Here is a 25,153-nt window from a genome sequence, read left to right on the forward strand (position 1 = left end):
AGCCCGACCCCGGACCCGGCCTTGGCTCCGCCCGGCTTGGTCTGTCCTAACTTTGCAGCAGCCTGCTCCAGGGGAGGGATGCTTGCTCGATTCGGTCCAGATAACGGGACAGCATCCGTGCATCGCTCTGGTTCACGATCAGCTCCGAAGCACCGGCTTTTCCAGCTGGGACCTCCCAGAGCTCTCAGTTCTCACAGTACCATCCGGAGATTACCCTTTGCCGAAAAAATAGGAGGTTCTGATTTGGGAGCGTTTGTTTGCCCACATGGTCCTTATCCAGACTCCATCATCCATCACCTTTCCAGCACCCACCACCTTGCTTGCATTCCAGCAACAGCTTCTGAGGGACCATAACACCTCCCCCGCACCAGATGTTCAGACAGACATTAATTTATCCGGGCAGCTATTAATTTATCCGATTCCAAGATCGAAATTCTGCTGCCCCCTACAGAATCAGGGATGGAAGAGTCGTGGAGCAAATATTTTTTCTCAACATGGATTTTTTGTTTTCTTTTCTCTTCAAATATTCATAGAGTCTATAGGGCTCCAGTAATTCCCAGCTGGCAAGTGGAGTGTCTTTCTAAACAAGTGGTCCCTCAAACACCTTTCTGGCAGTGGCAATCTTGTTTAGAAACCTTTTCTTTTAGAAAGAGGATCAATTTAAAATGCTTGTAACACATCCGTGTGCATATATATTTTCCTGTCCAGCAGAAAAAGATGTATATGTTAGCTCTTCGAATGAACCTTTCTGGTGAAGTCTTGTTTGCAAATGAGGCAAAAAATGCAGCTAAAGCACAGTAATTTGTATTTAATATCAAAACTGAAAAGTGAGTAAAACTACGTGTTGGGTGTTACCTTGTGATGCTTCTCCACCAGCTCAATACTGCACCACAACATAATCCTTGTCTTCCTCCTGAACTCTCACTGGGCATGCAGAAGATTGACAGGAGAGCTGGTAGAGAGTGCTTTACTGCTTTCAGGAGTTGCTGCTGATTTTCCCCAGCAGTTCCACAATATGTTTGAAAGCAGAAATTAAAGAGGAACCTTGCAAGAGCCAAGGGCAGATCCTAATTTAAATCCTTAGAATAGGTGAAGATTTTATGCTTAGTAACATAGGAGCATATTTCATTTTAAGACTTACATTCTGCTTGCAGAAAACTTACAGCCGTGCTTGTGTATGCCCTGGTTCTTTTCTGGTGAAGATTTTTCTCTGCAATAGGTCAGCCTAGGAAGAAAAAGGTTAATCCACTGCAATCAGTGGTTTCTGACATGCTGTGCCTGATCTATTTTTAAGAATATTGCTCAGAGAAGTTAGTACAGGAGCAGTTTCTAGGTTGCATCCTCAGGAAATTCTAGTTTTATTCAAGAGGTAAAGATTCTAAGTACTTGGCTGTATTTTTTTAATGTTGGTAGAATTCATTGGATGTAAACAGAGGACTGTAGAGTGTTAGAAAAACCCAGCTTAAATTTCTAAACTTAGAGCTTTTAAATCACCTTAATGTTCCAGCAAAAGTGCTTTTTGAAAATAATTTTAAAATGTGGCATTTTCAATAGTACATGATAATAATGAGAAGTAAAAAAAAAACAAACAAAAAAAACCAGTGAAAGTAGAGATAAATAAAAAAGTTCAGTATCAGGTTATTAAGAGATTTCATCTCTTCTCACTGGTGCTTTATGTGACAGTATGATGCACTTACTCCTCAAGAACACCTTTTCAAATACATTGTCAGTTACATTAGAATGTTTATTCTTGTAAGCAACATGTAATTTTTTCAAAAGGACCAAAGTTAAATATTTGTCTTAGACCAAATATTAGCTAAATTTTCCTTAAATTTCTGTTAGTTTTTTCTTCTGCTAAACAGTCCTTTACAATAATACATATAGCATGATGAAATGTCCTGAAAGGAGACGCTGTGCATGCCTTAACAAAAGCTAATCGTTAGTGGAATTTACTGACTGCTATTTCCCTGTTTACAAAAGCAGCAGAGGTTACTAGACTCTCAGGATCAAACATAGAAATTGCATCACACGAACGAAACTGACTTGCAAATGTGGAATAGATCCAAACTAAATTGCAAATTTGTTATGTGTGCTTGGTTTCCATAACCCTCTGGTGACATGGGGTCAACCTTTTTGGGGAACACCGCAATCTGCCCCAGAGGAGACAATTTGGTTTTCCCTGAGCAGTGTAACCTTGCCAACTTAGGTGCCTAGGTTTCCTTTTCACAAAAACTGCAGCTAAGGGAAGGAGAGCTTGCGTGCTCTTGTGTCCTGTCACAGACATAGGAACTGGTACAATTCCAGCATCTGGCCTTAGGGCCAAAGCTTGTCATTCTTTGCAGTCAGTGACCTGTACAATACAGAATCGGAGTTCACAGCATTTTGTCTCTTAGCAATGATAAGGATTTAGGGTCTTCTCAGCTATGTTTTGTACTCCTTTTGGGTACTCCTAGGAATGGGAAAGTTTCCAAGTAAAAAAATAAACAGCAACCAACCTATACCAAATGAATAACACAAAAAACAAGCTCAAAACTACATGTGGTGTCATATCTTACTGTAAGTCTTTCCAGGCTCTTTTTGACTAACTAACTTTTTACCATATTAAGTAAGTGGTTTTGCAGGGTATAATTTTTTGCTGATGGAGTGTCCTGCTACTTTGTCTTCAACTTCTTTTATCCTATAAACAATTTGAACAACTTTATCACATGAAAGCATTTTTTTTTTTAGTTACTCTAGGTACCTTATATTTAAAAAGTAAAATTATGAGCTCTTTTATTTGTATCTTTATTATACATATAAGTGAATGTTTGCAGTTCTTTTACCTTTCGGACTTGCTCCAGAAGCGATGAAAAATCTGTTTGTATTCGTGGGGCTTACTTCATACCAACTAAGGACCAGCTCTAATTACTTTGATTTATTCAGAGTATCTTACCTTCACCTGCACTGCAATTCATTCCACACCATTTAGGACCAAAAATAAAACGGTCTTTCTGAGTCTGAAGTCTAAGGAATGTACCTATCAGAAAAACATGCGTAACAAAAAATCCCCAAAGAATCTGAAACTATGTGAAAGGAGCATGGTTTCGCTGAGAGTGAAAACTCAAGACTATAAAGCAGCTTATCTCAGTCTTTAAAAGAGGGAGAGAGACTACAGGAGAAAAATATCTTTGTTTTCTTAGTTCTGAGTGGGTTCTTGCTTTTGCAAAAGGTAAGTCGACTTGTCTTTTCTTTCCTACTATTCATCTTAATGTAGATTTTCACTTTTTTTCTTCTAGATAATGGTTTCATCTAGATATAGTATACATTAGGTATGTCTTTTGAAAGGTCATAATAAGTGTCTCAGTACTTTAATTCATTTCTCAACAGCCCCTCACAAAAACAAATGGAAAAGATGTGGCTACTTTCCAGATGATGGGTACAGGTCTGTCCTGGAATATCAGCAGCCTGTTTTTAAGTTAGGAAGTATCTGCCATGTTAAGGACATGGACAAAATGCTCCCTTGCTTCTTTTGTGCTGCCAGTTTTTAAAAAAGGTTTCTACTCATTTTAACTGCTACTGGATCTTCCTTGTGTGAAGAATTTTCCTAGCACAAAAACTAACATTTGTCCAACAAGTACCAGTGTTCTATATTGAAGAATTCTCACTCCATAGGAAGGGAATCAGAGGAAGTGCTATGAATCACAGGAGGACTTCAGCTCTCTGCAAGGCAAAACCATTTTCTTTACCCTCATGACAGGAATTAAGCATTCTAGCTGTACAGCGCAACTCCAGACATCTTTCTATAGGTATGCCTCTGTTCAGTTGAGGAACCAGTCACATTCATCTATACACATAAAAGTGGTTCAGCATAAGCTAAGCCTTCCCAGTTATTCTGAAAAGCTGAAAGACTAAAACACTTGGTAAGCTGTCACAGTAATGGTGCTGCCTGCTGATCCAGTGCAAAGATCATACATGTTAAACTCACCTCCAGCTGCACTTCCACCTCATGTGGAGGAGCAGCTTTCAGGTCAGTGCTGGCCCATTCCAGACAAGGAACTGATTACATACTAAGATGACAGTCACAGCTTTTTCTCCTCCAATACTGATACCACTGTAACTATTGATGGCAGCAGAGGAAGGACACTGTTCTGCATCACACATCATTAACAGGCTGTGCTGTATCACAAATCAGACATGACACTTTTTTGCCTCTCATTCCTGCCACCAAAACTGTTCCAAGAACACATTTAGTTGTTGCTCACTGCCAGTTTAAAAGTACTTACCTAGCCTTGTGATACTACTGATGTTAATTTAAATAGCTCTTTTCCCTTTCCCAGTGGGATTGTAGAAGAGCTGGGAAGTAAGCCCTCAAGCTGCCAAAAAGAAGGGCCTGGTTTATGTAATGAAAGACCTTCACAAGTACATCCAAAATGATTTGTCACTCTTTATGGCAACTTACAGATGCAAATATTAAAGGAACACATGCATAGCTACAGGGATGACTTCCAACATGAGAAACAAACAGGGAAGTATTTCTCTGCAGGATCTATCCTGACAGGCTGGTGTTTTTCCCCCAATTCACACAATCCTAATGCAGTCCAAAGCATCCAGCACTGTTCACTCCAGCTGTCTCTCAAAGGATGTGCAAACCCAGCAGGCAGGCCTGGAGATCAGCACTCCACATGCAGCTTCTTTTCTACAGCTACCATCTGGGCAGCTTTTAAACAGAATGTCTTCTCTTACTTCTGAACCCCCCAGGAGAACAGTATCATCTCCATTTTTCAGCAGAGTCACAAAGCACACTCCCATTTTGCAGTCTGTTGTCTTAACTCTATCAATTTGAAGTCTATTGACCTTTATAGCTGCCAAGAGCTTTGTTTGTGTGGCTGTTGGCTACTAAGTTGATGCAAATTTGTCCTTCCTTAATGACTGTACAGCCACACTTCAAGCTTTGTGACTCAAGGCAGTGGAATATTTCTGAGAGACACTGGGGTACAACAGATCTCTACATCTCACCTGAAGTGAAGTCTTCCCAGCTATTTCCAAATGGTTTATAAACAGGTTTAAAGATGAAGTGTATTTAAATAGTCACTGCATACATACTGTAAAATATAGGAACTTCCACGTTTTCCTGTGTTTCAGATGGGAAGACAACCGGTGTTTTTTAAATACTCGCTTTTCATTTTAATATTTTCAGCTTTAAAATGAAATAATTACCTGTTGCTCCTCCAGCATTAGCTTTTCAGACACCAATATAAGACTAAAGACCTTTTAAAGGGTTAACTTCCCCATATTAAAACACAGTAGGAAAAATGTAAACACCTTATTACAAAAGTATGAAAAACAGAAAGAAAAAAAAAGTTTATTTCCAGAAATACAAAACATCTATTCTCTCATTTCTCCATCTTCTTCCTCTTCTTCCACACCTCTGATGTACAAAACATTATTGCACCTGTAAATAGACCAAGAGTTCTATTAGTTCTTAGCTGCAAATGTTATCATTTTCCCCACATAAGATGCTTTAAGCATTTTCCTGCTTGTGTGTAGCCTGGCAGCAGCCAAATTCTGCATAACACATTGCTGCTGTTGGCCTTGTACAGGTTTTCCACAAAGTTCATTACAATTATGAACCCTTATAAAAGTAGTAACTGGTTGACAAAGCTGTACAAAAAAATTTTTACTTCTGGGTCAGCAGTTATGGTCAAGTTTAACTTCCAAGCACGTGAAATGTTTTCAGGTGCAACGCACTAGTGTACAACGCCAAAGGATTAACAGATACACAGTAACACAGAAAACTAAAGCTTTACCCACCAAAAAAGGGATAGTAAATACTTTTTGAAATATACTCAAAAGTTCCATTTTTCCTCCCCTCAAAAGGGACCTCAACATAAAAGACACACATTCATAGCCCTGCTGTAAGACCTACACTTAGCCTCTTAGTTACTCAAGAAATACAACACCCACCCGTGCAAGTTTTAATACAAGTGGTAAGAAGATTTAGAAAGAGCCTGCCTCCATCATAAATAAATACCCCAATTACCTTATCAAAACTTCACCCAGGTGTCCAGACAACGCACCGTCTATGTATTCCTCTGTGTTTGCGAGCTTGATAGAGAAATGAGCAAAAATGAGACTGTAACAAAAGCAGCTTCACAAAGCACACATCGGCCCCGGCCCAGCCCAGTGCTCACTACAGCGCCGGGGCAGCCGAGCGGCCCCGCAATCCCGCCGAGGCACCGCCAGTCCCCGCACCACAGAAGGGTTTGGGCGGGAAGGGACCCCAAAGATCACGGCGTTCCACTGCCTTGCCGCGGGCAGGGGCACCTCTCACTAGACCAGGTTGCTCAAAGCCCCGTCCAACTTGGACTTGAGCACTTCCAGGGATGAGGTATCCACAACTTCTCCGGGCAACCTGTTCTGATTGGCAACTTGTTCTCATTTCACCGGCCCAGGGCCGAGCCCCGGCGCCACCCCCGCCCGAGGCACCTCAGAGGGGATACCCCGGCACTCACCTGCATGTTCATGTAGCCGTCCACGGAGACGAGGTAGCCCTTGTACTCCATTCCCCACTTCAGCTTCACCATCACCGGCTTCCCCGTCAGCCCGTTCAGGAACGGCTTGGGGTTCAGGGGCAGGCTCTGCAGGGGAAGCACATGGTCAGCGCCTCCCGGCTCCCGCCCCTCCCGCCGCCCTGCCGCGCACCCCCCGTTGCCTTTACCATGTCGGGAGAAGCGCAGGCCCACGCGGGAACCCCTCGTGCGCTCCGCGGGAGGACGGCAGGGGATGGGATGGGAAGCAGCTCCCCTCCGACTTCCCGTTCCGGGGGCGCCGCTCTCCCACCCCCGACCTCTCACACGCCACGGCAAAGGCGGCGCTGCCCATTGGCTCGGCGCTGCCGCGGGCTTCTCTCATTGGCCAGAATGCCGGGCTACCCCGGGCACAAACCAATCGCGGTTGGCGCAAGGCGGCGGGTGCCTGGTGTGGGGGGAGCGCCCGCCGCGGGTTCGTGCCCTCGTCCGTGCGCTCGTCCGTGTCCCTGTCCTCGTCCGTGTCCCTGTCCTGCCTGTCAGGGGCACCTCTCGGCACAGTGGGCTTTTGCTCCTCTGCGCAGGCCGATCCCCACGAGGTGGCAGCGCCCGGCCCGTGCCGTGGCCGTGGCGCAGGACGGGGCAGCTCTGACGCTCTCCCGTGGTACTCGCCAGCCCGGCGGGCCCTGGAAGCTTCGTGGCGTCAGCCCGTGTATGAGAATGAACCTGCGGACTAGCGCGTGTTCGTGACTCCACACGCATGGATAGAAACCCTCAGAGTTCATAAGACACAGATGCGAGTTCTCTGTCAGTGTCATTTCACTCCCAGGCAAAGAACTTGCCGGAGCTTTTCTTGGCTGTGGAGGTCATCAGCCTATTCACACTCGTGAAACGCCAGTCCTGTACTAGCAAAATTTGTGACTCTTAACCTTTGACAGGCAAACATGTTGAACCAACGTCTATACCACTTACTAATTTGTCACATCCACGCGAATGCTTTCTACTGCTCTGTATCTAAATTCATCAAATGCCATAATACATACAGCATATTCCTATAGTCTTTAATGTAGTTTTTGCTGAATGAGGAACTAATCTTTCTGTAACCAAACTACTTTTTTGTGCACTTTACCTTCCAAAGGTCAGTCAAGTGCCCTACTGTTGAAACCAAAGCCATCATCACCTTTTAAATCTGCACGTTTAAAGCTGTTGACTCAACAGCCTATCTTTCCCAGGTCCAGAAGGTCATGCATAGTGGCACCATGCATGTGTTGTGGATGAGTAGAAGTGAAACAGCTGGAATTGTAATTCCTGTTAACTAGCGTGTATCAAAAGTGCACTCACAGAATCACAGAATTGTTAGGGTTGGAAGGGACCTCTGGAGATCCTCCAGTCCAACCTCCCTGCCGAGGCAGGGTCACCTAGAGCAGGTGACACAGGAACGTGTCCAGGTGGATTTTGAAGGTCTCCAGAGAGGGAGACTCCAAAACCTCCCTGGGCAGCCTGTTCCAGTGCTCTGCCACTCTGAGTGTAAAGAAGTGCCTCCTCATGTTGAGGTGAAACTGCTTGTGGAAATACTCAGGTCCTTGTTTCCAAGATCATTAGAAATGAGTGTGATTTCCTTTTAGGGTGTGGTGGATGGGCAACAGAAACAACATCAAAATTAGGCTAATTGTCTTTCTGGTAGCAGGACTCACTATGGGCCAGCTGAAAGAGTAACTAAGTTACAAGATTTTTTTAAGGAAGTCTATTGAGACTAGGTAGGAGAAGTATGAACACAATGGGAAATGGTGTATATATAGCAAAATTTGTCATTCCATTTGGAGTAGAGAATAGCTGATTTCATGTAATGTGTATAATGTGGCAGAACTCAATGAGCTTAAAGGGAGTGTCTTGAATAAAGTCATATAGTGGGAGCAACTTTTGCACTGTTCTGACAATTGCCAAGGATAAACATGTATCTATGGATGTCAATATAACAGCACATCTTATTTTTACATATGGAACGAATTTTGATCACAATGTCTCCTACTCATGTTGGGAAAACTTTTTGTGTACCAAAAAATACAGGAGCAGTTATATTCAGTTTTTAATACACTCTGTTCCTCTGACAGATGAATAAATATTCCAGCCCTGTAATTATAAAAACAAATTTCCCAGGATCACAGATAGCAGTGTAGAAGTCAGAGAGCAAGAGTGCTTGACTTCTAGTTTCATAATTGGTACATGAATTCATGTGTCAGTAATCTCATCAGCTGCAGACTGGATCTACAGCAATTTCGTGTAGTGGTAGGGTAGAAAGGAGTACCGAAAGCACAGAATGCATGACTACATCTGATGTAGTTAACTGAATAACTCAGTTAATCAGGAAACAAAATAGCTGGTGTTTTTCTTTCTCCCTTGTGAGGAATTTGCTGTTTACCTTATTGACTGAATCATCCTGACTCAGAGACAATTTTCATATGCTGGCTGTCTCCTGACCTTCAGCACAGGGCTGAAATTCACCTTTTGTCCTCTTTGTATTTCCTCATGTAATAGGGGAAGTAATCATTTGCATTCTTTTCTGCCTTTGGGTCAGGGTATTTAGGCTGCTGCTCAACAGGAAATGAACAGGAAAGAGTTGTTGTCATAGATTAATCCAAACCTTAGCTTTTGGGTGGGTGGATAGGATTTTCTCTTACAGCTCAGGAGTGGGAATTTAGCACAACCGCCTACTCTCTGCTCCTAAGGAAACACATTAAGCAGCTGAATATCCGAGGGCAGCAGCATTTCTGGTGGAGGGATTTGTTAAATTGTGTTATCTGTGTAAGTGCAATTGCTCACTGTCATCATTAACACACTGTGTCGCCATAGTGCCAGGCAGAGAAGGGAGCCCCTCACATCGCTGAGAGAAAGCTGAGCTGCCCAGAACTCTTTCCTGATTGAGCCAAGTTTGCTGAGATGGGAACTCCCTGCAATGACTGCCTTCTGCCTGCCATAAACACATTTATTAAGGAAACTGTCAGAGCTGCCCCATGTTCCAGCTTCTGGGCTGCATATTTAGTGACCGTCCCACGCCTTTTCCTAGCAATGTGCCAGTGTAAATGGGGTTTTCCTCCACTGCACTCTTATTCCACATCAAGTGAGCTACTTGTGGTACCACACAGTCATTTCCACCAGAGTAGTAACAGCATCATCTGTGCCACCACCACACCAAAGACACCATGTCATGGGCACCAGTTGCAATCAGAGAACTTAAAGCAGCCATGAAGCCACAGCCCTGAGTTAGGAGTGGGCAGAGCTGAGTTAACAGAAAGGAAGCTTCACTCGGAGACAGTACCTTCAAAGGACAGGTTTACATCAAAAGAGCTCCAGTGTAGCAGCACGGAGTTAGCCCTGCTCTGCAGCAGATGAACTTCAGCTTCTGGTTCTGTTGGGTTCACAATTGACAAAGCCTTGTAAGAACTTGCTGCTCTCACAATACAAACCTGTGCTGGGTGAAGATGTACCACCCTCCTTCCTGCACCTTGCCAGATTCCCAGACCAAGTCTGGTTCTTGAAAATATTAGGTGATATGGTACCTTGATCTAAGACAAGCAGTTTTTAAGTAGCCTTATGCAGACTAGGAGTTCATTTCTGACAAGCTCTCTGTTGTAACTACTTGAGGATGCAGTGACTATTAGTCTCACGGACCTAGAAGGGTTTTGAAGCTCTGTGCAAACTCCTTGGGAAGTTTTACTGCTGTAGCAATGATGTTTAAATGTGAAGAGGATCTAGAACTCATGCCAAGTCTTGCCATGAAATAAATTTATTTTTCTTTCAGCAATAGGCATAATGGAAGACTTGCCTTTAAAAATCATACTGGAATGGAAAACTTGCTCTTGCTCACAATTTTTCTGTAGAAAGTATCTTGTTTAAAAATCTTTTTCAATAAGAAACACTTTTTTTTTTTTTTGTATGCACAAAAAACCTGTATCATTTATCACCTCTTGGTGACTGGGGAAGTGCTGTAGCAGTATTGTGTGGATTGTCAACAGCCCTCACATGAGTTATAATCCTGACTTTTTGGGGCTTTGCCACAACAAGTTTCGCTTCAAACAGTGCTTTCTCAGAGATCTCTGCCAGTGAAACACCTTTCCTCTCTGCTGATGATTTGTCATTTTAATAACATCATCTTTGATCAAATCTCCATGAATGAGACAACAGCTATCCACCACAGGCCTTTACCATGGATCACGACTGGGAACCAGTAGGTAATGACATCGGGCTTCAGAAGAACAGCAATCTAATTTGTCTCTGAGTTCCTCATCAACCAAACCAAAGCCAAGCTGTGCTGCAGGGGTGGATATACACAATCCAAGTGCTAGGAAGCACAAAGCTGGATAGCCTATTTCAGGTTTGATCCAAGTAACATGTGTCTTTCCACATGCTGCCAAATTTTCATCTCAGTATAAGACTGTAGCATAGAATAGATGCTCGGTCTTGATGAACAACATTTGGAAACAGCTGAAGGGAAGAGCATGGGGGAAATACAAAAACCAAGAGACTTGCCATTGGCCCTGCATGCCTGGCAGTGGCTGGCAAATAGTAATGTGACAAAACACAACATGCAAAAGTCTGTTTGGGCTGGACTTGCCCAGTGAGCAGACCATGCTGTGAAAGACTCAAGGGGCAGGAGGCACAGGTGAGCCTGGGAAGAAAGAAATGGAGGGTTTATTCTTGGGTAGAAGATTTATGTGTAGTTTCATCAGTACTATGGTTTTTTTCTGGAGTGATATCAGTATGAAATGAGATTGAGGGTGTGTGAGTGGGGGCAGGTATATGCTAACAAAGCCCAGATCTTTTGTCCACTCCCCCAGAGGTTTGCTAGAGTGGGCAAAAGATCTGAACTTTGTTAGCATATACATTTATGAACCCGTCACAAGGCTGGGCTGTGTGAACAAGAAGGGGCATGGGGTTGGTATTGTACAAAAATTATGGGAACATTAAAGCCTCCTTTTATTCATATTGAAAACCTTTATTTATTTGTGCAAATAGTGTTCATGCAAATTATGCAGCTACACTAAAGAGAGGCCCTTTAAGAATGTGTCTCTGAAAACACAGGCTCCTTTGCCAGGAAATAATGGGACTTCCTTAATTATCAGCTGTTATCTTCTGCGTTTGGCAAACTTTTGTTGCTTTATGTGCGGTTGCTTCTTTTATGCTTTGACATTAATGAATTGGAATTGAAATTATGTGCTGAGGAAAACAAAGTGATCTGTATAAATAATAAAATGGTGTTCTTGTGTGTGTCAAAAAGGGGAAGATAAGTATTATGCAGAAGGAATTTGGAAACTGTGCTTTCACACAAACATCTTAATAGAAACTAATAACTGGCTCCAAATCACAGAAGTGCTTTAAGAGTTGGTGTTTCGGGAAATCTGTCTGAGCAGAGCTCAGTAAGTCTGGCTGGTGTTGGAAGCTTTCTGAATTAGGTGGCAACTCTATTGTAACAGAGAAGCTCATGCAATTTTTAGCAGTGAATCTTGTGGGGGAAGATAAGAGAAAGGAGTTATTAAGCCACAGGTACATGGGTCACTGGGGTGTTGCTGATCAGGAGAGACTAGATATCATACAGATTCCCTCAGCATTTCAGAGAAAGAGCAGTAAGAAACTAGCTGGTAAGGAGAAAGTAAGTGAGAGAAATTATACTGTGTTAAAAGAAGGAGCTAAATCCAGGATTCTTGAATTTCTTAGAAAACTCTGTCTGAGCCCAAGCAATATTCTGGAGAGATGAGGCAGAGAAATAGGAGCCCAAGTCCCAAAGTAACCTGTGAGTCATCAAGGCTGATTGGCAGCTGTAGGGACAAATATGTCCTGAACTCCCTCTATTACACTGTGAGGCTTTAATGTGCTGTGGTTTTATTAATTTGGCCAGATACATCTTTTTTTCTGATAGGTAAAGGGAAGAGCGATTTGAGGTTGGAGCCTCTGCAAAGACTGCTGGGTTATTTGCACCTCTCCCAGGGGAGCCAGTGCTGGTCCTGAGGCAACTGGGCCAGAAAGTCTCATTTCCAGGAAGGGTCTGCAGACAGAAAAAATCCCCGACCCCCTGTGCTCTGAAAATGTTCCAGAGGTGACATCTGCATTTCTTGTTTGACTTGAACCTGAGCCCAGGGCTCACATCTCATCTTGGAGGCAGCTGCATCTGAGACCAGTAACTTACAGTGGCTTCTGCCTCTCTGCTAAACTGGTGGCCCTTTGTGAGGGCCTCTGCAGGGTAGGGAATGCCGAGGGTCTGCTATAAAGGCAAATGTATGTGAACACCCTTCCCCACGGAACAGAGTGGAGGAGAAGCTGTCATGCAGATAGTTTCTAGTCAGCTACCAGAACCTCAGAGCATCTCACTGCCTGCCTGAAACAAGCAGGAGTCCAAGCTCATGTAGGTGGGCAAGCTTTCCTCAAACCTTGGGAACCCCATAGGCTTATCCTGCCTGAGATAAGAAGGATTATAGGGACCAGGAGTTAACTGTGGGGATGGTCAGTTAATTAGGACCAAATGCCCAAGGCAGACAGAACAAGACTGCAGCATACTCAGGATGAAAGTAACTGAAAATCCCGTACTTCAATACATGTCATCTGGTACAAATCCAGGGGAGAGAGCATGGCTATAGCTGTTTACACTGGTTTTATGCCAACCATCCCCAAAATACCAGTGTCCTGACTTTCATACTTCTTGGGCCAGTGCCCAGCTGTATGTGCTGGGTGCAGTGTGTCACCACAGAAATGCCTTTCTTCAGAATTGTCTAAGAGTTAAGTAAGTTAGAGTTTTGGCCAGTGAAGTTTCCACTACACTGTGGACACAACAGTGGTCACAGAGACCAGCTCTACCTGGTTCATTTCTAGCCAGGAGGTCACTGATGTGCTGTTCCCTTGTAACTGCCTCCTGTAAAGCTGTTCATTGTCATTTAGTTTGGCCTTCATTTTGCTGAGTAAACTGTTAGATCAATTATACAACTGTTAGGTTTTTTCCAAAGTACACAGAGGATGAGAGCTGGCTTCTCTTTGCCCAGCAGGTGTTTCTGAGGAGGCAGCTGATGTGCCCTGGGCTTCCCTGCTTGGGTGCCAAGACCCTGGAGAGATATTATGAGGAATTTCAGTGCTTCTGATGGTGCACTGTCAATTCCTGATGCTCCTTGCATGCCCAAGATGACCTGGTCCCACTGCCACACTGCTCTCTTTGGATCCTTTTCTGTTCTGTGCATCTTTTATAACAGCCACTGTTGCTGTCTGCGCTTGGCAGCAGTGGCCTTGGCAGCATAGCATGGTCTCAGAGGCATTTACATCCATTTGGTGCCTTCCTTCTCCAGGGCAATGTCTTCTCTGTGGCAATTTACACCACAAGTCATGGGAAGGACCTGGGGGATAAGCGGTGTGTGTTCTTGAAATAGGACCCAGTGATGGTCAATAGAGGATCCACTCTTCTGCCCAGAATTGCAGTGACAAGCTCACTTGTAAGGGTAGGTACGGACCAGGCAAGGAAAGGGAAGATCGTGCCCTGATTGTATTGTTTACTGCAATGCAGGATAGAGATACTTAGCTAGTTTGGGTAATAAAAACAATTGAAAAAAGCCTGCTTCTCTGCCAATAAACATATTCTGGTGCCTGAGCTGGCTCGCTTTGACCAGCACATGCAGACTGCGATCATTTTGAGGATTAGGGTGTGTTCAAGGGTTAGAGTGTGGGCGTGTTTCGCAAGTTTAGCAGAAGGTGTACCCTCAACAAAGACCATTTGCTGCAGCACTGAAATCTTTGCTCCAAAATTCTTTTTTGTTTTTCCAGAAGAAATTTTTTTTTTTAAATAAGGGGAAAGGAACCTATTTCTTAACCAAGCACCATTCTTGGAAATGACCTTTTTGGATGAAATTTTCTTAAAGAATATCAGCTTGGAGCAGATATTTCCTGCTTCCAGGAAAGCTTTTCTAGAGTTCTACCTCCTGTGAATGTTTATACAAACAATTAAAGACTGCCAGAATTATAAGCTGCTAAGAAAGAGGAGCTTAGGATGGAAAACAATGAAACTTTAATAATAGCATTGCCAACTTCACTTAATAAACAGATGCATTTAATATGGATTTTGTATAATAAATGCTAGCTTAGATATGAAACTTTTGTACCATTTTGTTTTGCTACACAGCAAGCAAAAATTTAGCGTAGCCATACACAAGGTTGAGTATTTTCTGGCAAATGTGGTATTTCTTAAATGACTTTAAGGTTGTTTGATCAGCTGTAGGTTGCAATGGACTGATATTGTTGTTCCTTTCTTATAATGCTTCATGTAAGGCAAGTGACTACTTGTTTTGACAGACTCTAAAAGATACGTAATTATTAAGGGGGAAAGGGCTAGTTCATTCCTGTGACACTTTATGGATTTATATGCTTCTGTGAATTGGACATAAAACACTTCTGCTCATCTGTGGTTTTGTGGGGTTTTGCCTTAAGTGCTCAAGAAGAAGCTCTTATAATTTTCTATTTCAGGGAAAGGAGACCTAGAGGATTAAATGATACAATTAAAGATTTATTTAGCAACAGACAAAAATTTCACAGCTGAATAGTCTTGTTTAATTCACAATACTACCATGTTGAGACCCCAAGAATTTTAATGAAGGTATGACTTTATATTAGGTATATGGTAATTTAATATAGAGTGAAGTGGATGGCAATTCCTGTGCCCCTCTAAACTGGGCTGTTTGAGGAGAAATGTGATCGTGGCAGAGGGTGACAGTGCTTCTCTCTCAGCATCAGGACAACAGCTCCCACTGGAAGACCCTGGCAAACATTTTACCCATCCAGAAGATAAGAGTGGCCAGAAACCTGACTGCCATGATACTTGTTCACCATTTAATAATTACTTGAATTTAGGTGTGTGGAGGGACCTTCCCACAGCCCATGCTGGCAATTACCTTTATGATAAAGCTCTGCTTTTTGTAGTGTTTGGGGAGTGACATTTACCAGACTTAAGAACCTGTGTTTTATGAGGTATCTTTGAGGTCATACATAATGGAATCTCATTCCTCTAATACACTATTCATACAATATGTTTTCTTTCTGAGTCTTGTAAGAATTTCAGGGAGTTTATTCTGAAAATGTGCATGAAATTGGATTTTTTTCCCCTGAGTAGTCAACTGCAGACCATTGTTTCTGATGGTGAGCAAATATATGAGTATATAATAGCTTATACAAATGAAAAATACAACATTTTTGATGTTGCCAAGTTGACCCAGTCTCAGATAATGGGCTAAAAGGTGCAAGCTCAGCAGACTGATTGGAGCTGTAATGTCTTTAGCAAATGAGGGAAATTGAATACCCTTTGCCTACATAACCTTTGCCTTCACTGGTTTTGCTTTTTTCACATTTGGAAGTACACATCATCCCCAAGTGTGTTTAAATAGCAGCAGGATGGAAGTAATGACTGTGCTTTCAAAGGCAGAATGCCCCTGAGTTCCATGGGAACTGGATGCTAAATTATACTAAAAAGTCATAGAGCACACATGACTCAGACCTGAGCTGTGCATCTGAAATGTTGTAATGAAAAGCATCACTTAATTTTTTTTATATTTGTAGCAAAGGCAAATCTATTTTATATAATTTAAGCAATATGTTTTCCTTTCCATATTTTCTCTGATTTAATATTAATGTGTATATATATATATATATATATAAAAATATATATGCACACATATGTGATACCACAGAACAGTGCAGACAGTACCATGCATATTAATATTTATTTATGTGTTGGACATTATATGTACATATACTCTATATTATTTACTAACAACCACTTTATTTCAGACATCAGAAAAATGTGGGATTCTACTGGGTCTGAGAGGACTGATTACATTCACAATGGTGAACAGATTAACCATTTAGTTGCAGGTATCAAGGTTGTCACTCAAACTGGCAGCACCTCAGAATAGCTAAAGCTTATCAAAAATTGTCTGGATTGGAAATGACAGCCATACATGCATGAATGCATCTGTATGGCTGGAAGATTGTTGAAGTGTGAAGTGAAGAAGTTCACTTTGGTTTATTTTTTATCATAATTACTGTATTTCATGAAGGAACATTGACTTGCCACAGGATAAATACAAGGGGAAGCAGAGAGAAACTTCATTCTCTTATCATCTTTGTCTCCCAAAGGTCACCACGTTTGAACAAAGCGTATTTATTTCATTCCTTATGCATTTATGTAGCCATTTACTGTACTCTGTATAAGTGAAGCAGAATAATTTTTTGCGAGACTAATTAAAAGTTGCATGGTAGAAAATGTTTTTGTGATCACACCACCGTAACGAAATTGAGCTGTCTTTACTGACGTGTGCTCCATTTACTGGGTTATTTAAAACATATTTCCCACAGTTCCAGCAGACTTTTTTTAAAGCAAAAGCATAGTAAAGTTTTTCATCCTAAGTAAATTAATATCCTTAATGAACATATTTAGAAAAATAAAGCGGCAGTTTATCTCATCTTTTTTCCATTTATTGTGTGGCTTTATACTGCTTCCTAGCTCTATAGTGTCTTACAAAACTTCCATGTCAAATCAAGAACAGCCAAATCACCTCTGAGTCAATAGGATTAATGTGTAAAGTTTATTTGTCTCCATCCCAGCGGTGTTACAGTCTCCTTCAGTCTCAGCATGAAGTACCAACCAGGCAATTTTACCACGTTCTACATTTTGGATCCCCTGTGGCACTTAGTGAATGGAAAAGGCTATTAATTTAGTTATATGATTTCATCATAGACTGTTAACAGAGTTGAGGATTGCACTGAGAAAGTCTGAAGGCTCTAGCATGACAAATACACTAAGCCAAACTTTTATTAAAAAAAAAATATATAGTTTAAATCCCTCAAATTAGCTCAAACTACTGTTAATTCTTCCCAAAGGCTGATATAGGTGGGGACAGGACTTAGTTCTGTGGCTGATGTCTTTGAGGAGAAAATGGTCTAGCAAAGAAAGGTAAAGGTCCAATTTTAACTGGCACAGCACTCCAAAGTGCTCATTTGGTTTCCACATGGAATTTTGGAAGTTTTCTTCTTCAGGTGTTATGTGCTTGATGAAATTGGAAAAGTTTATACTCTCTGGGTATATAACTGCTGTATCTGAACCAGCCAGTGGATAAAGTGTTGATAACAGCAGAAGTTCATGCCATGCTGAAAAAGACTAAACCATGTGACACCTTGATGCACTTTGTCGTTATAGACGTGGGCTTGGGAACCAGTCTTACTCCTACTACTGGTCCAGCAAGTGGCCTTCAGCAAGTTGTGAAAGTCCCGTTTGCAGAGCAGGGACATTTTGTATTATTTTGACCACTGATGTTATGATGGCACCTAGAAGACATGCATGATTGAGTCACTGTGCTGCGGGGCAACCGACAGTCATGAAAAGAGTGCCCTGCAGAGATATCAAACTGTCGGTGGGGGAAAGGAAGCATCCTTTAAAAGGTGGAGAATGGAGGTAAGAAAGATAACCCTTAATGCTCTACCTGCCATTAAGGAAGTGAAAAAACCATTGCCAGGATATATTAGTTTTTGTTGCAAATCTGTGACTGCCTAAAGCAGAAACCCATACATACATTATTTTCTCGGTGGCTGACCACGTGAGTAAAGACGAAATGCCTCCCTTTCCAAATGCGTGCAAATGGCTCTGAGATATGGATAGATATGGGATTGTCAACTCCAATTAGTTGGAGAAATGACCTACTGTACTTCTCTTCTATAGGTATTACAAAAGCCGTTCCGCCCATGAATTAGGCATCGGTGAGAAGCTGAATTTAAGCCCACTATTGTATGGGAATGTCCACTCCGCTTTGCCACACTAAAGACATTCAGGCAGGCAGAACACCCTCCGCTGACTCATTAGGGCATACATTAGAGGCAAACTCGCTGCGCTCGCCATGAACCCACAGAGCTCTCTTGAATGGTAGCCCTTGGTGGACGCTTGCAGGGCAGGCCGGTTCCCACAGCACCCCGCTGATCCCCTGTGAACAGATTCGCAGCTCCCCGCTGGCTGCAGAAATGGATTGCTTGCCCCATCCTCACCCGCCACTGACAGCCCTCATAATAATAACCTGCCCGGGAGGCGAGGGACGGGAACGGGTTTCTGACAACTCATTAGCCTGAGATATGGTCGGTTCCTGCCAGGATTGTCACCACTGCTGCAGAGGGAGCAGGACAATGCTGGGCAACATCGGTCAGGCCCTTTCAGGGCCATCCTTTTCCAGAAAAGTTACTTGCATCCTCAGAAAGGAGCACCTGTAGAGGGTGGCTCCTTCAAGGTTCCCGAGGAGGGAAAAAACCAGAAAAATTGGAATGCCAGAAGTGCTGAGGTGAAAAACGAGGCCAGCAGGGGGTCGTATGATACTACAATGAAACCACAGCTGCTCAGAGGGATGGGAGGCGGCCCTGGGCTCAGGCGTGCACACATTGGCCGCCTTCGAGGCAGCAGTTCAGCTCTGAGGTCCTGGGTCTGATTCTGAAGCTCTGTTTCTCTTCCTCCTTCAGCTTCACCAGGACTTCGTGATTGAGGTACCAGTACGGGAAAAGAAACCAAGAAAAGAACTGGGAAGTCCATTAAATATTGCTTTACACTGTTCTCTGCAGTTTGTCTTTTAAAATCCAGGTGCACTAAACAGCCCTGTGACTTTTAGTCCTGTCAAGAACTACACGTGAGATCCTGTCCACTCCCCTGTGTCACTGGGGTGATAGACAAGGAACTTCTGAGTCTGGCAGTAATCCTCTGGATATAACTTGTCTGTGTATGAAAATCACCAGCTAGAAGTTCCTCATCCTGGTTCAGTAGGAGAGGTATGAAGAGCTGTCCACGATGAGCCATTTTTTTTCTGGCAATCATGGAATGCTATCACCTCACCTCCAGCTTGGAGAGTGATGCTTGCAAAGAAGAGATCTTCACTCAAAGCACCCAGCAAAAGCAATGTGGAGTTGATTGATCACTACAGGCAAGAGATGCCCTTGTTTATAATGGGACAGGACCAAGATGTGGAATCTTATTTCACCTTTACTACCTACATCTTGTGTGGTATCTGAGGGAATTGTCTATGCAAACTGAAACCCCGAATTATATGTCCTCTAACTGATGTTTTCAGGTTTAATCACTGGACTCAAAAAGAGCAAAAGCATTTATTTATAAGGTCTTGTGTGTCTGCATACTGGTAGACAATGAAATTTTAATGAGCGTTTTGAAAATTCTAGTGCAGAAACATGAAATGGCTTCATTAGGAGAAGTAGTTTTCATCTCTACTGCAGAGAAATGCCATTTATCAAGAATGGAGGCAGTCAGAAAATGCCAGCAAGACCTAATGTGACAGAAAACAAAAAACAATTCACGCCATAAATAAGTAAATAAATAAAAAGAATTATCACTGTGTGCTGTTCTCATAGCTCAACTGCTTTAGAAATAAGAATGAAGACTTTCTGAACCACAGCCCTCAAAGTACTTGAGTGTTGTGGTTGGGAAAGGCTTACTGCTTTTGCTAAAGTATTGGGGGTATGTAAAATCACAAAGAAGCAACTTCTGTTTCAGAAGGGATGGAAACGGAAAAGAATTAATCCACATTCAGTGGTCTAAAACTGTGTTGTTTTATTGTTTCTGTCTTCTAAGTAGGTTATCTGGTAGGCAGGACTTAAATTGTGGAGATACAGAGAGATTCCAGGAATGCTGGTGATCTTCCAGACCCACTAATAGTCCACCTTAGTCATGGGAAAGAGCAACACGTGGTAAATCATATTGATGGCCAACAAAAGGTTTTTAACAGCTTTGGTAATGAACTGGAAAGGCAGGAGCATGTCAATGACATCTGTGGCAGGCAGAAAAATTGCTCAAACACAAATGTGGAAGTTAAAATGATCTGGCAAAATTGATGCCAAATCATTCAGTTTCAGGAACTATAACTGTTGAAAAGAAAGTCAAATATATTGATTTAGGTGTCAGATGCAGTCTAAAACATGCAATCTGTTCAGATATCCAGAGGAACTGACCTCTTGTGAAAACAGAGGCCCAGCAGACATACATAAAGGTGACATCACCGGCTGGCAAGTGACAGCTGAAATAGAGCTGTTGATGGCAAAAGGGGCAAAGAGAGAGAAAGAAACTAAATTAATCCAAGTTAAAAGGCTGGCTGACATGGTCTAAGGCTGCTGTAAGATATTGCTAAATAAAGAAAGCACACATTTGTTCCCCAGATATCTTGAGAAAGATGTGAAAAAAACCATAGATGAAGATTTTCTTGGGAGACTCAAACAGTAGAGGAATGAAATGGATATGGATGTGGACGTGTGCTTTGTCAAAGACAAGGAAAATCAGAGTCTTCTGTTGGAATAAACCACAGAAGTAGGACCTTCCCATAAGGAAGGTTCAGTTGCTAGAGGGAGAAACTCTAATTTAGGAAGAAGGAATTATGATCAGTGGTGTAAGCAGGAGTGCAGCTGGGGTTTTGTATGCAATAAAACAGCCTTGGGAGGGAGGCAGCCATGTATGGCTGAGAGCCTTTCCTGTGGACACATTCCTCTGGGAGATTCACCAGTGACACCAGTGTCCGGTTTTCTGGACCAGGTTCAAATTCCTGAATTGCTTTAAGTGCACAATACAAAGAAGAGAACAAGCTTTATTATCTATTTCCAAGGAACTTTGGCTTACCAAATTAATATTAAAGAAGCTTTCCTCAAGTACAAAAAAATTTGCTCATGCAGAAAAAAAATTGTGTGATTGTGAAAATCCATTTTCTGTTGGATTAATTTAGCTGTGAGTATTTGCAAATAATGTTCTTCGTGGGTGTGAGAATTTCTTCTAGGATGGAAAATACTGATTTTCCTGGAGAAGACTGTATATTTTTGAATTGTGTTCAAATTTGGAAGTGGTTGCACTCTTGCTTAAGACTGTTGATTGAAGTTTGCTGTACTTACACATGGATGGACTCCAGCTGGTGCCACATCTTTCAACAGTACAGCCATAACTGGAAAAAGACACTTTTCTTCCAAGCTCATTTTCAGCAATGAATTTGAATTGTACTCAACAAGAAGGAATCTCTCCTGGGCCAAAAGAGACATAATCCAAAGGAGCAAAGATTGTGTCTCAGAGCCAGTAACAGAGTTGTGTTGGTTGTAGTCCCCCAGTGACACGTCTTAAAATCTCAAATAAAGTATCTGCACCAATATTCTCCTTACTGTGATCTGAACCACAGGTTTGCAAGTGAGGTGAAGTCAATGTTTGAAGATGAAAGTGACTGGTAAAATGTAGGAGTCTGGAAGGAAGATAGTGAGGAGGAATCCACAGAGGAGTGGAGGATCCTTTAGAGGAGACTGATGCCTAAAGGCCACCACCTCCATGAATGCAACAAACAGCTGCTCATCTGATACTCCTCAGGGCAAAGGAAGGAGCTGGTGTTACTTTTTCCAGTGTGCGAACAGCTCCAGTTTCTGGGTGTGCATTTGTATGGAAATACATAAGACAAGGTGAAAATGGTTTCAGAAGATGAGTGTTCCCACATTATTATGATATGGAGACTATATATAATGTATTTTAATAATGTATGGAATACCTTCACAGCAAGCCATTTCGATATGATCCACTGAATGTACTTTTCAGTGGGAAAACAAACACATAAAGAAGAATAGAGGATGTTTTTAAAACTCGCCAGAAGCTGTTTTTGGCTTTTGTTCACTTCCTTCCAAGTCCATTAAACACACTTTCCAAAAGTCAAAGCACTTCTTTCATTGCAGCAGCCTGAATGAGCCCAGAAAAGCAGCCAGTCCTGAGTTCTCAGTGCCATTTCTGACCTCCCTTATAATATTTTAGATACCTCAGATATTTCTCCATCAAGCTCTCTGAAAGCAAAAGCTGTTAAATCACATCTGTAAACTGAAGCATGGAGAATTCTTTACATGTGTAAAATTCTTTCTCATTATATAGAGAGAAACAGTTTACAGACTGCTCTAAGTACAAAGCAAATAGCTCACCAGAACAATACGAATAGTATACACAAGCCTCTTAGCCTTGATGATCTTGTTTGGCAACAAATGTCTGAATGGCTTGCCTGGTTTACTTGAAAGTAAATAAATTAAATACTGTCTTTCATTTATTAGCTGGTGAGATTTTTTTTCTATGCATTCTACTCCCATCCTGAAACATCTGCAGATAAATGAGAAAAAGAAAAGAAGGCAAAATAGCACATTAAGTGGGTTTAACTCTCTCTTAAACAGAAATGCAAATTAAGAGATTCTGGCTAGCCTGGGAGATCCCTGCTCAGGGAGAGCAATACTGTATACTGGACAGGAACAAATAAACATACATTTCTCAGAGCATTCATGTCACCCTGAACTCCAAAACTGGGGGGCATCCGTGATCATATTCACAAGACATGATAAATTATCATTTAATACTTTTATTGGGAAATGTCAAGAGACCAGATCAGAATCTGGATTCCAGTGTTCTAGGCTGAATTTACACATATGAAGACACTCTCCCAGAAAGTTACTGCACTCCCTAAAGCTTCAATTTCTCTCATGGAACTATACTTCAGCTATAGGAAACATACTGAGCTGTGTGCATCCATCAGCACGTGTGTTTGAGTGCTGTCTGACATATTTTCAAACATATCAAGCTCCATGTATTCTTTGTGCACTCCTGCTGAGACAGCAAATCCCCAGATAAATGCCTGCACCACACCACTGTTGAAGGCTATTTCCTTCAGTGCTCACTGTGTTGACACTGTACCCTGGTTGGAGGCAGTGGTTGCTGGGTCCATGATCTCTGAAGTCCAGCCATGGAAGATCTGGATTCAGGAAACCACATAAATGCTGCATCACAGCCATGGGGTAAACCTTACAAGGTTCTTTCCCTGGACACTTCCTTTGTTTTCAACTCGGAAGTTTTGCTCATATGGCTTTTGCCAGCTCTCCATAAGGGCCCTGGATTTCCTGACCTTCCTCTCAGCAGGGAGGCTGGGTCATGATGCACCTTCATGGGCTGCTCCATAGCACTCCAGTCACTGCAGATACAAAATGCCATCCCACGGGCACGTATTTTCTGAACGGGATGGCCTGGCCTGTGTTCAGCAGGGACTGTAGGCAGACTCCCCTCCCTGCTGCTGCTGAGTGCCACTGCTTTCCCAGGCACATCATCCCACCTGGAAGTGCTGACACCCATCATAGGACCCCAGGCATACCGTGTTCTTACATGCTCAGAGATAGATGTTGAAAGGTGTGTTTTTAGAGTTACTAGCCATTTTTGTCTGAAGCATTTGCTCTGCCGTATGCTTTCTTGCTGTCTCTTATTCCCTCAAACAAGGACTAAGCAAAAGTTTTGTGAGCCAAGTCTAATCCTGTTTACATGATGCTTTTAACTCCCGTATTACTAGTTCAAAGCACGTGTCCAAATTTAGAAGCAAGACTAATACAACCTCAGGCTTAGTGCTCATCAGATCTCACTAATTAAGCATGTTCAGGCCTGGTCAGTACCAGATGGAAAGCTGTCAAAAAATGATATGTCTTAGCTAGGAGTGGTCTCAGAGGCTGCAGGTGATGCACTTCTCTCACTAATCAGCTACTGTCCCAGCCACACTTAGCTTGGCAGTTTTGAACGTCTGGAGTAGAGTTTGGTTTAATTATGTGCATAACACTCCACATGCATTTTTGCATGCGGAGAGGTAAAACCAGCCTGATTTTGAAGAGCAGCTCGGGGCTGCTTGGCATTTAAATCCCAAAATTCCTACCCAGAAGACAGAGAAGGACTTTGATGCTGCAGAACACATGTGCTGGCCATCTGCCTGGCACTATCTCCTAGTGCCATCCCCTGAATATGTAATGAAAATGATGATGGTTTGGGCTGGCGTCCTGCAGATGCTCATTTATCATCAGTAATACACTGAAATATTTTTTGCTAGAGAAAGGACATTGGTTGAGGTATCAAGCTCCAAAGAGGAGAACAACTCTTATCTCCTGCCTTCTTTGTCCTGCTTATCTATCTGATCCCTACACCCATCTGACCGTGCTGCTGTTACACACTTCTCATGTTTGAGTGAAACTTGGCCTCAGTTTAAATGGCTAGCGTGAGGTTCATGAATGACCTTTATAGGACTTCAGTATGAACCAGATTTATCGCTGTACACCCGATCGCTGAATTTAGTCCTAAGAAGGCTTTACAAAAGCTTAGGGCTGGTCATTATAACACCAGTGGTTGTAATAAATGACTTTATGTAGAAGACATTATTTTGCCAATGGCAGATACTCTGCATCTGGAAAAGGGTTATTATATATACATGCAAAACTTTACAGCAGACTTTCTGCTACAAAGATTTAACAACTCTTTAGCTCCCTGGTTATATTGCAAACACAAAGCACAGCCCATCAGGTGACAGAAGTGCCTACAAGGTTCATCGTATTTGCCACAGAATTGATGTGTGATCCAAAGCAAGCCTGGATCAACACCTTGAAGTAATGGTGTCCTTCTGACTCCACCTGAATTGTCAAGAAGAGATAGAAGGCAAAGGGGTAATTTACAGATCTAAACCAAAGGCAGATTCCTGCCTACAACATGGTACTATCTTTGAACTCTGTGTTGAGAAACATAGTCACATTCATCACACATTTTGAAAGTCTCAACCAGTTGGGATTTT

At 42.3% G+C, this 25,153-nt stretch overlaps 1 protein-coding gene and 1 long non-coding RNA gene across 2 annotated transcripts; one reads left to right on the top strand and one right to left on the bottom strand.

The window, feature by feature from the left end:
- Nucleotides 1-5,314: 5,314 nt before the first annotated feature.
- Nucleotides 5,315-6,817, bottom strand: SNRPF (small nuclear ribonucleoprotein polypeptide F). Its single transcript, XM_064655415.1, has 4 exons — nt 6,698-6,817; nt 6,492-6,617; nt 6,020-6,084; nt 5,315-5,431 (listed from the first exon to the last, which is right to left on the bottom strand). The coding sequence occupies exons 1-4, from the start codon at nt 6,698-6,700 to the stop codon at nt 5,365-5,367; spliced, it is 261 nt and encodes an 86-aa protein (XP_064511485.1). The 5' UTR covers nt 6,701-6,817; the 3' UTR covers nt 5,315-5,364.
- An 8,766-nt stretch (nt 6,818-15,583) lies between these two features.
- Nucleotides 15,584-19,117, top strand: LOC135415279 (uncharacterized). The gene is made up of 4 exons (XR_010431047.1): nt 15,584-15,668; nt 17,725-17,979; nt 18,244-18,281; nt 19,026-19,117. It is a non-coding gene; the product is annotated as an uncharacterized LOC135415279 (long non-coding RNA).
- The last annotated feature ends 6,036 nt before the right edge of the window (nt 19,118-25,153 follow it).

The sequence above is a fragment of the Pseudopipra pipra genome, chromosome 5, assembly GCF_036250125.1.
Source record: "Pseudopipra pipra isolate bDixPip1 chromosome 5, bDixPip1.hap1, whole genome shotgun sequence".
Taxonomy (NCBI): Eukaryota; Metazoa; Chordata; class Aves; order Passeriformes; family Pipridae; genus Pseudopipra; species Pseudopipra pipra.

Bases quoted from the DNA above. Each gene is read 5' to 3' on its own strand.
- SNRPF (XM_064655415.1), bottom strand. The intron at 6,085-6,491 runs GTGAGTGCCGGG...TTCTCTATCAAG, and splicing joins ACGGCTACATGAACATGCAG to CTCGCAAACACAGAGGAATA. The intron at 5,432-6,019 runs GTAATTGGGGTA...GTCTATTTACAG, and splicing joins CTGGGTGAAGTTTTGATAAG to GTGCAATAATGTTTTGTACA.